Source organism: Orcinus orca, chromosome 3 (genome assembly GCF_937001465.1).
Source record: "Orcinus orca chromosome 3, mOrcOrc1.1, whole genome shotgun sequence".
In the NCBI taxonomy this organism is placed as follows: domain Eukaryota; kingdom Metazoa; phylum Chordata; class Mammalia; order Artiodactyla; family Delphinidae; genus Orcinus; species Orcinus orca.
In genome coordinates, this window is record NC_064561.1 from 79,827,987 (window position 1) to 79,844,278 (window position 16,292).

Here is a 16,292-nt window from a genome sequence, read left to right on the forward strand (position 1 = left end):
TTTACAGTATTTAAGATGCTTTAATAAAGATGTCTCTTGGAGGGAGAAATGTTGATCTAGAACTTGGGGTCTCTTGGGAGAACTAACCAGTCAGAGCCCAGACTGAGAATGAGTTTGCCACATTTTTCTGAATCAGAAGTCAGCTCTATTCTACAGTGACCTTGGGAAAGTAATTTTTGTCATCCTGGGATGCAGATATACATGATAGAGGGCAGCTGCACTCATTATTAATATCCTGTAAGGTAGGCAAAATGCTGCACTGTAACTCCTGTAGCCAGGAAAGAGAGGGCTTCTGTGACCTTTTGAGAATATGCTGTTCACCCCAAGGAGCCCTGAGTAATTAAAACAGAGAGTTAGCACTTCTCACAGGAGGGATCAATTTACCCCGAACAGCCCAAAGCATTTTATCACCTGTTCTGGTCTCTTGCTCTGGACGATGGAGGGTGGAGAACGGGGGACCCAGCGAGGGGGTGGCTGAAGAAGGAGCAGTAATCTGAGAAGGGAAAACAAAAATAGAGAGGAGGATAAAGGGAGGAAAGAAAGAAGAGCAGGCTTTGGGAGGCCCTGTGGCACTTACTGGCAGTCGTATTCTCAAAAGCCTCGTGGAGGGCTATTTCAGTCTGTTCCCGTTATAGAAGCAGATCCTAGCGTGGCCCCGAGGGAGGGTACTGAAACCGGCCTTGACCACCACTCCTCGTGTCATTTTCTTTCTCAAGAATCTACAGGGATTCTTGAGAAAGAAATCACTTTCATTTTGACTCTTAGGACCTTTGGATGTTCAGCTCCACCCTCATCCTGCCTATGTGAGTTCCAGCTACCCCTCCGGCTGTCTTCTCAGCCAGGCTGCCCTCCTGCCTAAAAGCCCCACAGCCACACCTCCTTCTCCTCTTCTGTGGCTTTCCCTCCTCTCTTCCGTTGCACATATCTAAAACACGTCCATCCTCTTAGGTCAAGATAGAATTTATTTCAGAATAATAACTTACATTGCATAAAGCTTTATACCAAGCACTTAAACATGTACCATCCTCACCTGAGCCATTATTTCCTGGGACATTTCCTTGACTATCTTGGCCCACATCCATCTCTCCCATATTCTATCTCCTGAAGCACTTGTTCACTGATCCACCTCTACAGAATCAATCTCTAGATTGATTACAGGAAGAGTTTACAGGAAGAGAAACTGAGGCGATCTAAGGAACTAAGGAGGCAGAATGTTGACTCTTGCTATTTCCTTTATATTTTTCCATATTGTTTCTACATTTTTACTGTGATCATATACACCTTTTATACTAAAATTAGTGTGTGTGGAGGCATATATCTTTGTTAAGCTCCCAGATGATGCTGATGGCGTAGGAGCCATAGGTTGCCACAGTCATTTGAACAATGATTCAGACACATGTCTTCTTGCATTTCTCAGCTCTTCAATGAGGTAGAAAGTTACTCAAGAGCAAGAACTAGCCCTGCACTTTTCCTATCTCTCCAGTGCTAGAAATGCCAGGCTCAAAGCAGGTGCTCAATAAATACCTGAATGGGTTTGAATAGACTCCCCATAAAAATAGGAAAAAAATTAAATAAGGTTACACGACATGGTACATTTGAAGAAAAAAGAAAACTTTATAATTAGTGGGTTAAAGAAAGATGTAATAGTAAGACAGAAAAAATACTCAGGTGACTTAATAGAGCACAGGATGATCAGAGATCAGCATCAGTGTTTTGTTTTAGATCTAGAAGCAAAGGATCTTTGAAGGCATCAATTAACTTGTAGCATGAAGAAACTATGAGGTGGTTCTCTTTTTAACCTGGCTCATTCTTGAAGTGATGTGTTCAGTTATAAATTCTATAGCTAAAGAAGAAATCTGAGTAGTTGGGAAGAGTTAAGAAAAGAATCAAAACGTATATACATTGCCAGTGGGAATGTAAAATAATGCAGCTGCTTTGGGAAACAATCTCACAGTTCTCCAAAAAGTTAAACATAGAATTAACATATGGCCTAGCAAATCCACTCATAGGAATTTACTCAAGAGAATTGAAAACACATATCCATACAAAATTGTGTACAGATATGTTCATAGCAGCATTCTTCAGACTGGCCAACGGATTACCATGATCGATGATGAATAAACAAAACGTAGTATAACCAAACAACGGGACATTATTTGGCCATACAGAGAAATGAAGTACTGATCATTTTACAACATGGATGAACCTGCTTTAAAAACATGCTAAGTGAAAGAAGCCAGACACAAAAGGCCATGTACTCTTTGATTCCAATAGTATGAAACATCCAGAATTGGCAAATCCATAGATTAGAAGTTACTGGATTAGAAATTATTGGGTCTGAGAGAAAGAGGGATGGGAAGTGACTGCTGGTGAGTATAGAATTCTGGAATTATATTGTGATGATGGTCACACAAAATTCTGTGAATATACTAAAAGCCAATGAATTGTATACTTTAAAAGGCTAAATTTTATGGTATGTGAATTATATTTTAATAAAGCTGTTATTTTTTTTAATGAAAAAAATCAAGAGGGAACATGGGGAGGGGGGAAATCTGGGCAGAAGGACTGTCAAAATGTTAAAAAAAAAAGAGAGAGAGAGAGAGAGATACAAGGGAGCTTGTTTACTAAGGGCTGTCTTTTTAGGCACAGTTGGTTTTTTTTAACTTTTTTTTAATGTAAAAAATGATGGCTAGCTGAGGAGAAAATTAGAAGACATAGACTATAAATACAACCTAAGGAGTTTAGATGCAAGCTTTTCCTATCAGTACAGAAGTTGGAATAAGAGGTTTTCATATCTCTCTTTTGGGGGGACTTAAACAGTGCTTAGAATAGGTCTTACGTGTCAGAAAAATTTGTGGGAACCCTTCCTGAAATGGGAGAGGGATGAATTACATGACATTTTGTGGTCTTTGCTCTCTTTCTCAGAACAGTTAGCCCTCAGTATTCGATGCCACTCTCTGCCTCCCGAGCGCTGAAATAAGAGAGGAGACACTTCTGTTTCTTGAAAAGTTTTATTTGGTTTCTATTCAGTCATAAACACACATTCCTCTTAAGACTGTAAAAGTCTTCTCCTTTAAACAATTAACTTTTTATTTTAAAAAAACGTTGAAGCAGTACTTGCAACCTATTATTTCAACCAGTTGTGCAAAGAAAGTAAATTCAGGTTATGTATAGTTACCTCTACGCATGTTACTAATATGAATACCCAGAATGTACTTGGCCTGGTAAATAGTTTTTAAACCTCCGTAAGCCTTTGAATTCAGTTTTATTTGAAAAGTAAAATGATATCATCCTCACCCATATTTTCCAGGAATCAACCACCTCTTCTAAGCATTCCTATTGCCTTTCAGTGCTCTTTGCTTTAGGAGAAAACAAATACCTGCTTTGGGTCCACTCAGCAACTTCTTCCTCATTCTTTGCCCAGGACCCAGCTTCCCATGAAAATAAAACAAACTGGGAGACATGATTAGAACAAGGAAGTCTCTTTTGGCCCTGCCATCAGATTCAGATCAGATCATTTCTAGTCTTTTTCTCTGGTCAGGTCCGGTAGGGCTTCATTTTAGGCAAAGTCACTATAGATGTTCTCAGTTGCACCATCACACACATTCAACATTCATTCATTGAGTAAATATTGAAATTTAAACCTTCCTATTTTGGGTTAGGAATATAAACTTCCATTTCCAATATCCTCAAAAGTTCACCGAATAAATGAACTGTGGTTCTAGAATCAGATACGGATAAAATTTGAGTTGCTGAGAACGTTGACTAAAGAGAATCCTGCGCCAAGACATGAAGCATTTCTCCTCCTCAGGATGGGTTCCTGCTCCTGTCCTGTTAAGCAAGGGCATGGTCAAACTGCCCTTTCTCCAGGCCTTCAAGTCCGTCAGCCCAGGTCGAGGTTGGCATGCTCCGATACGGGTCCAGAAGAATCCGGAAGCACCTGACTATGAGGATGCCCAAGAAAATAAACAACAAAATCACAAAAACAAATGTGGTTTTCTGCTCCAGAGACATGCTAGAATCTGATGACACGTTCCCAAGGGGCACTAGGGGTGAAGGGACAGGCTGTCCTCCATCCATCGTCCAGGGAAGCTGGAGCACAGGGTCTCCCAGGTTCCTTCTCTTCCATCATCAGCCTGCTGAGATCATGGTGGCTGCACCTTGAAGAAGCTGCAGAATAAAGAAAGGGAAGGAGAAAGAGTCAACGCCAACGGGCAACTTTATTTCTGGGCTCACCATCATATTTTTCAGAGAAAAGAAGGAATCTCTACACTTTCTCCAAGGGCTGGGCCAAAAGAAAGCCATGTAGTGATAGAAGAATAGATGCCTAGGCAGCGCCTACCATGTTCCCTCTTGTCTTTTCATATCCTATTCAGGACCCCTCCCTTTGGCCCCTGCCATCCCCACTGGCTTACTAAAATCCCATTCTATGTCCATTTTCCCCCCAGCCCCAATGAAGCCAGAGCCCTTGTCTTTGTCTGTTCTCAACACAGCTGAGGCAGGTATGCATTTTCAGGAAGTTCTTTGTGAAAACACTACCTAATCCAAATGGGAAGTAGAAGAAAAATGAGGACCATTAACTGTGTACATTTACAACATAAAGATTGCTAGGTCTGTGAAGTTCAATGGAAACAGTGGAGAACTGGGTACAGAACCTTGTGAGCCTGTGTTAATGACTCCCTAGCCGTAAGCTGGCTGACCAGTATAGCAATACCTGTTCAGTCCCTCCCTTCCCACCACTGGTCTCCACTCAGTGAGCGCCGCCGTGACTCCCTGGACCAGTCTTCTCCAGCCTCGGCCTTTGTACGAGGCAAAGTATCAAGTCTTCTTCTCCTAGCTCAACATCTTATAATTTCTAGGCTTATCCCATAACTCAGGTTTTAGAATGGGTACACAATTCATTTGGGGGCTGCACTGATGGGCAACCATTCCAAGAAGATCCAGTAAATAACCTAGTCATCTTAATTCAAATTATGAGCCACATCTCCCTATAAATAAGTCTGGGGTTTCGCTTCTTCACAGGGAAGCCACAACTAGAATGATTTAAAACTCAGTTTTAATTTGCAATTTTACCACCCTATGCTGATTAAAAGGCAGATGCAAGGATATGGTTAACCCTCTTTGTAGCCTAATCACGTGTTTTGAGAAGCCTGCTAAAATATAAATATATACTCTTATTCTCTGACCCTTTCACCACCAACCCCTTTTAGATATACCAAATTGAGGAGACATTAGAGATGAAAGCATTTTGAGAACTCTACAAATCTTTATAAACTGTAAGCCTCTCCCTTCCCAGCATATTGTGTGGTGCCCAAGTTCCTATTAAAATAACTTCATTTGGTCAAATCACCAAAGGTCTCTATTAAATTGCAGTATTTTATCAAGGAAAGTGACACATTAACACATTAGTAGGGATTTGTCTTTGAATACTTTTCCTTTTTGAAGGAGGGAGAAATGTGGTAGATAGAAAGGAAATTGAAGGAGTATCTTGCCGGGAACGAGGGGCTGCTAGAAAGGACTTGTGGGAAGCAGACATGGGTACTGTGAGCAGATCGTCCAGCAGGAGAGTCCTGGGGAAGGATGAAGGAGACTGGGTAGAGATGAGAAGAGCAGGAGATGGTTATAAAGGGAGATGGAGATCCAGAGGTCCAGAAAGAAATGGCAACTGTTACACAATTTTGCCTGGGACTGATGGAAATCCCTAGAAAAGCCTGCTTGATTTTAAACCTGCAATCAGCTAATCAATAATTTACAGATTTGGAAAGCTCAACAGCATGTTTAAGTTAAAGGAAGCATCAGTATAATAAGATGCAGAAATAGAAATAAATGTAAACACTTGGCCACCACAGTACAAAAATATTCAAAGACCTCTAAATTTTGTAAATGTCTGTCTTAGAGTAAAATGTCCCTTTTGGGTAGAAATGATTCTTAGGAAATGTTCACGATTGCTTTTACCTAAAAAATGCAATGTTTCTTTTAGATGAACAGTGGAATTTGGGCGAGTAAATTATTTCGAAAGATTTTGACACAACCGTCATCAGTGTTAATAAAAATAAAAGGCAGTTATTTTAAGTACAAGAAGGACCAGAGTTACTCGTGGCAGTATTTTAATCCTGACTGGCTTCCCCCATCACGCAGCATACCTGTCTTCCCTTTGCTGGGTCCATTTGTGTGTGCTTAGGAAATAAAGTCTAATTTTAATATGGACTAAGGAAACCTTAGTTAAAAGATGCCATTTTCAAAAGTCATATAATACATCCCTTTTCTCAAACCAAGCTCCCTGGACTCTGATGTTCCAAAGTGTATACACCCTGAATTAGTCACGAAGCCCTGTGTGAGCAGTCCATCCCAGCCATGGTCCTTCTCACTATAGGCCACTCACTTTGGTTAATTTGCAAAGAAGCCCTCTCTTTCTTTCCCCATACTTCCTCTATACTGCGTCATGATTCATCATTCTAAGCTCAAGTCTTACCACTCCTCCCCTCAGAAAACCCACATGCTCCCATGTCCAAGATCCTAACCCATCCATCAACCCCCTTATGGACCCAATACCCTTGTTTTCTGGACCACAAATTAGATCACATACTCTGACAGTGAAATTTTTCTAAGGTATTACTATATTTTCAAAATAAGTTCAAAAAACAACAAAGATCAAATCACATTTGGTTTTGAGTAAAATGGCCAGTGGACAAAAACAAACTTACACGTAATTGATCTGCAGACACCTAAGGAGAGCGTCCTGACTCTTGTCTGCTCTGCAGCTCTACCTGACACCTGCTATTCTTTGAACACCTCCAGGTTTCCCACCTCTGAGCTTTGAGTCGTGATGCTCTCTGCCTGATCCTCTCCTCCTCGCCCTGTTCCCACCTTCAGCTTTCTCTCCCTCCCTCGGGGTCCACACCAAATCCCACCTCCTTGGTGGAGCCTCCGTCTCTCCCTTCACCCAAGGCACCAGGGCTTCCTGCTCTGTCCCCAGCAGCATTTCACCTGCATCCTGTGGCAGCATCTATTACAGGACATGTCTCCACGGTGTTCGTCAACTTCCCCTTATTAAACAACAAGGTCCTTGAGGAATTCCTTGCTGCTCTGTGGTCACTGTCTCTCTAAATAGAGGTTGAAGCAAATCTCTGGCCCCTTAGAGTCCAGGGAACTGAATTTAAACTTGGAGGTGCCGGCTGATACAGGGAAGGGGAAAAAAAGCACATGTCATCCAGCCTAACTGGGATGTCAGACCATTGTGTTTGAAATAGATCCTGTTTCAAAGAATCACAAATAGTCTGGGTCACAACGACACTTTAATAGTCATAAAGCTCATGATTTAAGAAGCAGTTGTTTGGTTTTTTTAATTTTCTTTGGCCTCAGTGCTGATGGGTCCAAAATAGAGAAATCAGCTAGAATTAAGCACTCTCCCTATGTTTAAGGGGTCAATCCTTTCTTACCTATCTTGCTTTTTTGGTGGGGAAGGGTAGTCATTTAAAATATCCTAAATCCCATTGTCTTACATGGAAACTATCAATGTCAACACGTACCCATCTCAAGCTTGGGTCCTTCAGACTTTTCATCTCATTAGCATCTTATTTTACAATTTCACGGTAAGAAAAAATATTTTATCTGGAGAAAATCTATCTTAAAACAATGACGTGTTTCTTTTCTTAGTTTTCAAGTGGCAGCAACAGAATCAGTTCAGTGCATTTGCCCCCTTGTCCTGGGAAACCACACACAGGCATTTGATTTCACCATCTCACTTCTGTGGTCCTCAACTCAGGCACCCTCCCTCCCGCAGTGAATTGCAATAACAGCTGCAGTATATGCAGTACGTGTGTAGTCCTGCTTGGCACATAGTGTGTGCTCAAGAAATAGGTGATGATGAGCGACTGTTTTCTCTTTAACTGATTTTTGTGCAAAATGAGATTTATTTCTAATTTTCAAGCCAGGAATGGAGATTGTAAGTAAACCACCCCAAATCATAAAATTCAGAAGAGTAGCGTCCCCCAAAAGAATGTCGGAATCAGTAGGAAGTCGTCATCCCTCAGCTGTTAATGGCATGCAGGGTACAGTGAAACAATGCAGTCTGTATTTTAAGTACTCCGAAACCACATAATTGCTGTACCTAATTTTTGAAACTTCTAGGCCACAAACCTAGTTATATGACTTGACATAATTTCAAAAGGAGATGTAAAAAGTAGTTCGTCCATTGAACAAGAACACTCACAGGCTTGTCCAGTATACACTCACACATGACGGACAGGATACTTTGTCCCACAAAGACATCCTGTGTACCTTGTTTATATTTATCTGGCAGCGTGGTGAGACCAGTCAGTAGACTGTAACAGGAAGGGAATTGGCTACGTAAGCGGGACTGAATTTGCAACGACTGGCAGGGACGAACTTCCTCAAAGTGCTGCACTATCCTGCAACCGTTCTGAAACTGGCTGTTGAAATGTTAACCTGGCTTTTAATGATTGAAGTAATACATATCCTGAGACTGATGCAGAAGAGAATCACTGTCGACTTTCTGAGCTAAAGGAAGCCTCAGCTGCATGGCTGTTTGTATAGCTGAAGTGTCTGGAGGCACTCCCCACCCTCCATCCCACCCAGCCACCCCAGACGTCTAAGCATCCCATCAACCCTATTATACATCTCCTCCCACAATTGGGAGCCCTCCGTCAAAGCCACCTCATCTCTTTTGGAAATTCTGTGGCTGAATCCAGTGAACAGCAACTTGCATTCCAGGATATATATGCAAAGATGCAAAATATTTCCTATAAATTCAAAGAATTCATGGCCCTCTTGGTGGCCAGCCAAGACCTTCAGGTAAAGACTTCCTGGCTCTTTCTAAGTACTTCCTGCGTTTTAACCATGACTCCCCCCACACCATTTTCTCAGCTCACATAAATACATGGCTACTTCCATATTCCTCTTTTCCAAATACAGAACTCCTGTTCCAATACAACAGTCCTGATGCTTCCGAATTCACAGGATGGTTAAGAGTAAAATTATTTTGAACACTCAAAAAATAGACCAAGGCTAGTAGAAAGTCCATAAATAATGATTTTAAAGACAAGCGAATGTGGTCAGCTACAAATGTCAACAGGCAGTTTCAGAACTGCTGCCAGCCCCCACTACTGCACCAGAAAGTCTGTTTCCTCTGCCCATCCCTGCAAAGTCAGCCTGCAGACACGTTTGCTTGGGTTTGCGAGTAAACCCTGTTGTACCTGGTTCACCATGCTGGTCAGCAGGAGACCTTTGTCTTCAGCCTGAGCCCTAACCTCAGTTTTACTTCTTCCCTATCTTCATCTTCCTCCTAATATCTGCTTAAAGAGTTTTAAAGGCACTGCAGGGCAAGGTTGCAGCCTTGCTGAGAACAACAGAAAAATACCGTGCAAGAGCCCAGTCAGTAAATGGGGGTATCAAAAGGCATCACTAGCAAACCGGAACTTTTAACCTCAAACGATAAACCTTACTGTTCTACTCAGTTTTCTTTCCCTTGTGTGTTTCCTAGTGAAAGAGAGTGCTTGCTGATACCTCAAAAGGCTAGGGCTGCACATTGCTCATCACCCAGGGACAGCAGGGACGGTCAGCACCATCATTATGAGTTGTTGGGTTGAGATCCTTTGTAAACAAATTAGAACATCCCTGTTACATTTTGGAAGGCTGGATGTTTTAGGTGAACAGAAAAAAATATATTGTAATGGGCAAAGAGCTTTCAAGAATAATTTACTGCAGCTTAGCAAAGAAAAAAGCGTTTTACTACTCTTTATCCAGTATCTGTAGCATTATAAACGTAAGCATGCTTTAAAAATAAAGGCATCATTACATTTCACCCGCTCGCATTAACTTTACCTAGCAACTATTTAATTAGACTTTATCTGACAGCTAGATCTAAATTCAGAACTTGGATCCAGAAGGCATCCATGCGATCATGGCTCATGCATATATTTAAAGTTAGAGAAAAGCGTTTAATTAGCCCATCAGAGATACAGATTTTGGTCAAATACCTGGATCTGGCTGAACAAACACTTGATCCATTTCCTGGTGGAACAGTTACAGGTAGTTACAAGCCTCTTTAGTTTCCATTCTTCCCAACCAAGCTGTGTTAAAGCAGTAGACAGTGGTAAGCTGCAAGCAGCTGATGACATACCCCAGAGCTAAAGCTGTTGTTTCAGGCTTAGAAACTTCCCATTAACACCCCGAGTTAAAGGAGCATCCTCTTTCTGTGTGAGGCATCATTAGCGGCCAATACAGCTGCTTCTCTGAGGCGAGCCATGATTTCGGTTCTGCCTCAGCAACTCTTCAGAGGATTCTGCTTCAGCGAGTAGAGGCAGTATCCTAGCAGTGTGTCTGAAATCATCTTCAAGAAAGCATTAACATTCAAAAGGAGTATGGGGGAAAACATCACAGGGCATTCCCATACCTTTTCAAAATCAAAGCCATAAATCTACCAGGGCTCTGTTCTTCTCTATTGATTGTTGACACTGTTCCTCTTTGGGGGTGTTAATTAGCACCTTGCAGCGACCAGCCTCCAAATTGATCATGGTTTATGACCTTCAGGCCAACTTAATTAATGGGAAGACTTCTGGGGAAGGGCATCAACTTAGCATTTGGGAGGTAAAGGGAAGACTCCTTTTCCTAAAGAAGACAAAATTGCCCTTTCAGAAAAGCAGCAGTTATGAGGGGCGTTGAGGAAAGAACAATTAAAAGAGAACAAAATCCTATTTTTACCACCTGTTTGTAAATTGACTACGTGGTAGGTCGCCAGATCCAGTGTCTCCTTTGGGCAGCCTGCATAACTGTGACCTTGGCAGTCACCTCACCCCACACAGGCCATCAGAGACCACTTGATGAATAAAGATACACCTTTGTTAAGAGAAAGTTGTACTAATTCTAAAGATTATAGTTACACGGCACAATACTTATTTTCCTTGGATAGAATGCCTGAATAAATTTGGAAAATATTTTAGGATAAAATTCATCTTAAAAAAAAAAAAAGGTGCTTCTCTGGAAAGAATTCAGCCTAATCCTTAAGATGGAACATCCTTGTTTTTTTGGCAACTCACCACGTTCTTTGTTTAAGGGGAAACATAGCAACAATACCCACCCACCAAATGATGGGGTGCATGGTATTTAAAGCTAACTCTGCCTGTGCCTGTCAGCTCTGCTGTCTCTTCAGCTCTTGTGAGAAGCTGGCCGTGACCCAGTAGCTCTAGGGGACTGGAAGGGAGCTCATTTTCTAAGAGGAAAACCCCTATCTGCTAGCAAGAGACAACAATCCCGGATAAGTCTCAGACCCAAGGAAATTCAAATGCTAAATGTTAGGATCTAATGTCAGAATCAAATGCTTGACATTAGAACCTAACCTCACGAGAAACATGAAGGTTCTTTCCCCAGATGTTTTCCAGATTTTTAACAGAAATTCCTTTCCAATTAGTGTAACTTACTGTATCTTCACACACACACACACACACACACACACACACAACAGTGGAACAAATGAAATCCAACAGAGCACTGCCATTCAATACAAACTGGTGTCCTTCATGCTTTTCAGCCGACGGTGCTGGCGGACAGAACTCCCTGTCTCAGTAATGCTAACAGAGTGTGGTTCAGGGAACATTCTGACCTCACCCTCACTTATATACTTGTCGTTCCATGTGGCCATGTGGTAAGAAAGGACTCTAGTTAGAAACAAGCCTGGATTACTGCAGGCTCCCCTGCCCGGAGGCCCCCTCAGATATTGTCGCCTTGCTATGGGTAGAGGTGGCAGGGAACACAAGAAGGCTGTAGCTGTCCTCTAGCTACTCTGCAGGCGGAGGCCATCCCAGGGAGATGAGTGCCTGGCCTATTTTTAAAACTCTCCAGAGAAGTAGATTCCAAATCCCCCTCTGACAACCTCTGTTTAAACTAACTCCTCCGTTGCTTACTTAGTCTAAATGAGTCGGCCCATTTCTTTTTATTCTATCCCCGCTGCAGTCATTAACCACCACAAGATTCTGTTGGAATGCGCTTCCCCAAGGAAGCTGAACTAGGTAAACCAAAGAACATTTGATGAAGATCTGTTGCTACAAAGATCTTCCAGCCAAGTTTGGATATTTCTTTTCTAGAATAATCATCATTGGAATGATTGGTATCAGCCCCTCTCCCATGCAGTTACATTACTTCAATCATCATGAATTCTGCAACAATGAATAAGGATTTACAAAAAGTTTATTTCTTTGAAAATTTCACAGTAGGTCCTAGTCGTTTAGTCATTAATCATCTTTATAGCTCTTCTCTGAATTCCTCCCCAGATTTCTGCTTTCTTGTCCAGCTTTAAACGGGGAGCATAGGAGGGTACACAGAGCTGTTTCATGTTTTAGACTAACATGAAATTGTGATGACGTAGGACGATTTCATAGGTTATATATGCTATGCTTCTCTGATCCATTCCGACCCCAGGGTTATTCCTGGGTGTCAATTCAATCTTTCTTTTTACTACACAACACCATGAGTTAATATTGTTGGAAATCTGTTTTAAGAACTTTCCCTACCTTCTCTTTTCCTACCTTTTGTTTCACTTTTAATGTTCTTTAGGTTACAGTTCTTTCCTAAATTTCCTATGCTGCACTTTTCCATAAAGAAATAAACAGCGAATATGAAAAAAAAAGTTCATGAGCAGTCAAGCTTTATGCCAACACAAGGCTGTGCTGTTATTACTATCATTATGTTTCCTCTGACTCTGCCTAATTCTCAAAATAAAATTGAATTGATTCTTGGTATAATCTTCAAAACAGAAACATGATTTTCTTTTCATTTTCATCACTAGATTCTTGGTAAAGAATCTTTTCTTCCTTCTTTTGGGTACATTTTTCTTTGATGTCATTCAAGGAACATTCATTAAGTTCATTCATTAAGGGTCAGTTATGTTCTGTGTTCAGTGTTGCAAAGAATAAAAGCTATGGGTACTAGGTCCCTGCTTGACTTGGTTCAGATTGTGCACTGCACAACTCTAGGAGGCTCCCTGGTAAGGGGCCCCAGGAGCTCACTTTCTAGCAATGGTTGCTAAGCTTCCTGACAGATGAGCCCACCTCCACCACTATTTCCCTCTTCCTCACCTCCCCTTCACTATTCACCCAGCAGGCATCTGAATTATGTCCTTACCTCTCTACAGGACTTGATTTCACAAGGTTATCTGTGGCTTCTAATTGCCTCAAGCAAAAAAACCAAAACCAAAACCAAGAAAACCTTTAGCATTAATCTTCCTTGTTCTTTGTGGCAACGTTGGACATGGCTGACCACACTCTTCAAGGAAGGTCCCGATGAAAGAATACACAGAGCAAGATGGATGGAGTGGCAGGAACTGACATCTCAGCCCTTAGAGCCCCTCTTCTTTGGTGCCTTCTGCCTTCAGAGGCTCTCTTTTGCCTTCTGAGGCTCAAGCCAAGTATAACTCGTGACTACCAGGAAATGTGAAATTGAGGATGTAAAAACAGGCAGACTAGGATATGCATTAATGACTCCATCACTGTCAATTCATTAAGAAAGAATTGAAAGTCAGTTTAAGTGTGTCATTTTTATTTTCAGGTCTTCTTAGTTTAAAAAAAAATCAATACATATGTAACATGAAGTTAAAAGAAAAAATTGAGATTAGCTCAATTTCTAATAGCCCTCTGATTTGCTGGGTCTAAGTATAAGTTTATCCACTTGGCTATCTTCACAGGTCAGTGAACATTCAAAGTGCAAGGGAATAGTCAGGAAGGTTTAATACTATTCGCACCAAGCCTATAAATTAGGATCTATATTCAAGCATTATTAAAAGCAAGCAGGTTAAAGTCCAACTGCAAATTGGCAACCTCCTGGTTTAATCTTTTCTTGAACGCATTTCTGTACACATCGCATCTGTGGTATGGTGAATACTCAATTAGCCGATGAAGCTGGAACAGAGAAGTATTCTAAATGAAAATGGGAGACAAACAATGAGCAACTCTGTGGAATTACCTTTGAAAGAAGGAAAACACTGAGAAATTTATACTTGTCAGGATTACAGATTGCCCTAAAAATTATCATTTGTTTATTTATTCCTTTCTAACTCAAAAATAATAAAGCATATGGGAAGGAAATACATCATGCTCATGAAAATGCTGATGTCCAACCCTAAAAAGGAACAACTTCACAAGATACATTGTATTAATTTTATTTAGAGACAATATTTGTAAAATTTAAGTTATTAATTCTAATTACAGTATGAAAGTGTAAGAACATCACTATGGATTATTCACTGTTCAAAGGAAATTCATACTGAGGAGTTAATAGCCTGGTGGGTAAATTTATTCTTTTAAAATGACTTGTGCAATAATAACAATTTTCTTAATGACTTTGAAATACTTAATGCCTTTAAAATGTCATATAAAGTGCCAATTAGAGTTTTATGCAAACCATCCCTCTGAATCTTTATGCTGTCATTTTGGCATTGTTCTTTCCTTCTGTTCAACGGCTGCATTTTAGAAGGGAAGCTGCATGGACAGTTTGAGGATTAAGCAGCTTAGAACATCAAGATGATTTAGAAAATGAAATAGAATGTACCTGAGAATTACTGACCTTTTAGCCTGACTTTTATACCTGACAAAATTCTGGAACTAAAAATCTTGCCACTGTAAAGTTAATTTGAAAACAGAGGAGGAAAAAATCATATGAAGTAGTTTAAAAATTCTTGTTGAAAAATTATGAAAAACCAAGCTCAATTTCTGATATTTATAAACTTGTAGAAATTATGAAAGGAGGCTGAGAACGTGGTAATTAGCAGAAGTTATGGTGTGTGATTACTGAATGCAAATTTCAGCTGCCTCAACATTTGATAGATTATGTATGTAATCAGTTGCTGCTTGAAAAAATATTTAAGTTTACAAATATTTCAATGAGATCAATCAAAAGTTCCAGTCATATAGCATATTATGTTAAAAGGCACATAATGAAGGTACACGTTTCTCTTTCAGTTCTACATTCCAAACCTTGATAAGAGACCTACCATCTATAATTTTGCCTTAAAATAATACATATTAAATGTTTATGTATAGCAAGTATATAAATGTTATAAATCATGTGTTTCTGTTATTAATATTAAATTACATCAACTCACTTATAAATAAAATAAATTAATATTAAATTACATCACAAGCTTGTTAAGCATGCAGATTTGAGGGACCCGCGTCCAGATTATTCAATTCAGTAAGGCCAAGAATCTGTATGTTGAATAAGAAACCACTATGATTAATGATGTAGTGAGTATGAAGTCTACGCTTTGAAAGTAACATAGTTAAATATTTTTTTTCCTCTCCTTGAATATTTGGTCATGTTAGGCATTTTAACTCTGTGAGGAAAGAACCTTAAGCTTAAAATTTGGGGTATCACAGACCTCTTTGAAAAAATGGATTGAATGCATGGACCCATCGTTAGAAAAATGCATATATCCTGCTATGAGAACCCCTGGCTGAAATGCCCATTCAAAATACATGCATCTCCTCTTTCTTCCTTCCCTCCTTCCTCCCCTTCTTACCTCCTGTTAAAGTGGTAGTAAACACGACCATAATAAAAGCCCATAGTGGTAAAGACAACAGGGTAGAACAAGAGGCAGAGAAAAGGCTGGTCTATTTCTGGGAGAGGAGAGTGGATGGAGGAGTGCTGGCTGGTGACGCCAAGCTTGGAAAACATGCACAGGAGGCTGCAGCTGCGTAGGAGGTGACCGTGCAGCAGGGAAGACTAAGGTCAGGAAGAGAAGTGGGGCTAAAAATAAGAAGAAGTGGAAGGCCTGGGGAAAAATGAGTGACCGCTCTGCCCTCCCGGGTTGTAACTAACTAGTGGGCCAGGAATCCTGATGTAGCTATCAAGATGGGTGGTGGTGGGGACTGAGCGAAATCATCACTTATGACGGCAGGAACAGAATAGAGGTTGTCAACATTGACCAAATAGGCAAGAGTGAGGTCGATTATTTAATTAAAAAAATCAAGAGAACTAAAAAGGGCAACTGTTAAAATTTCGTTCTCCCTGGGGTTAGATCTAAGAGATGAGCAGTGCACAGAGTAGCTACTTTTCAGCATAAGCCTTTCTAAGCAATTTGACTGTCTAACCATGTGCATGTTGTTTAACTATGTGCAATTTCTCTTTGCAAAGATGGTCAGTGTAGTATGAGCAAAACATTAAAAAAATAAATAAAAATCTTGCCTGAAACCCAATGAGTCTCTTTACAGTGTTATCCTAAGTACCAGCAGCAAATGGATGGATAATTCTTTGAGAACAAAGGCTTCCTCACACACCCAGAA

At 40.5% G+C, this 16,292-nt stretch overlaps 1 protein-coding gene across 1 annotated transcript; it reads right to left on the reverse strand.

The window, feature by feature from the left end:
• Positions 1 to 3,043: 3,043 nt before the first annotated feature.
• On the reverse strand, positions 3,044 to 10,285 carry CTXN3 (cortexin 3). The gene is made up of 2 exons (XM_049707284.1): positions 9,999 to 10,285; positions 3,044 to 4,170 (listed from the first exon to the last, which is right to left on the reverse strand). The coding sequence occupies exon 2, from the start codon at positions 4,078 to 4,080 to the stop codon at positions 3,835 to 3,837; it is 246 nt and encodes an 81-aa protein (XP_049563241.1). The 5' UTR covers positions 4,081 to 4,170; positions 9,999 to 10,285; the 3' UTR covers positions 3,044 to 3,834.
• Positions 10,286 to 16,292: the final 6,007 nt, after the last annotated feature.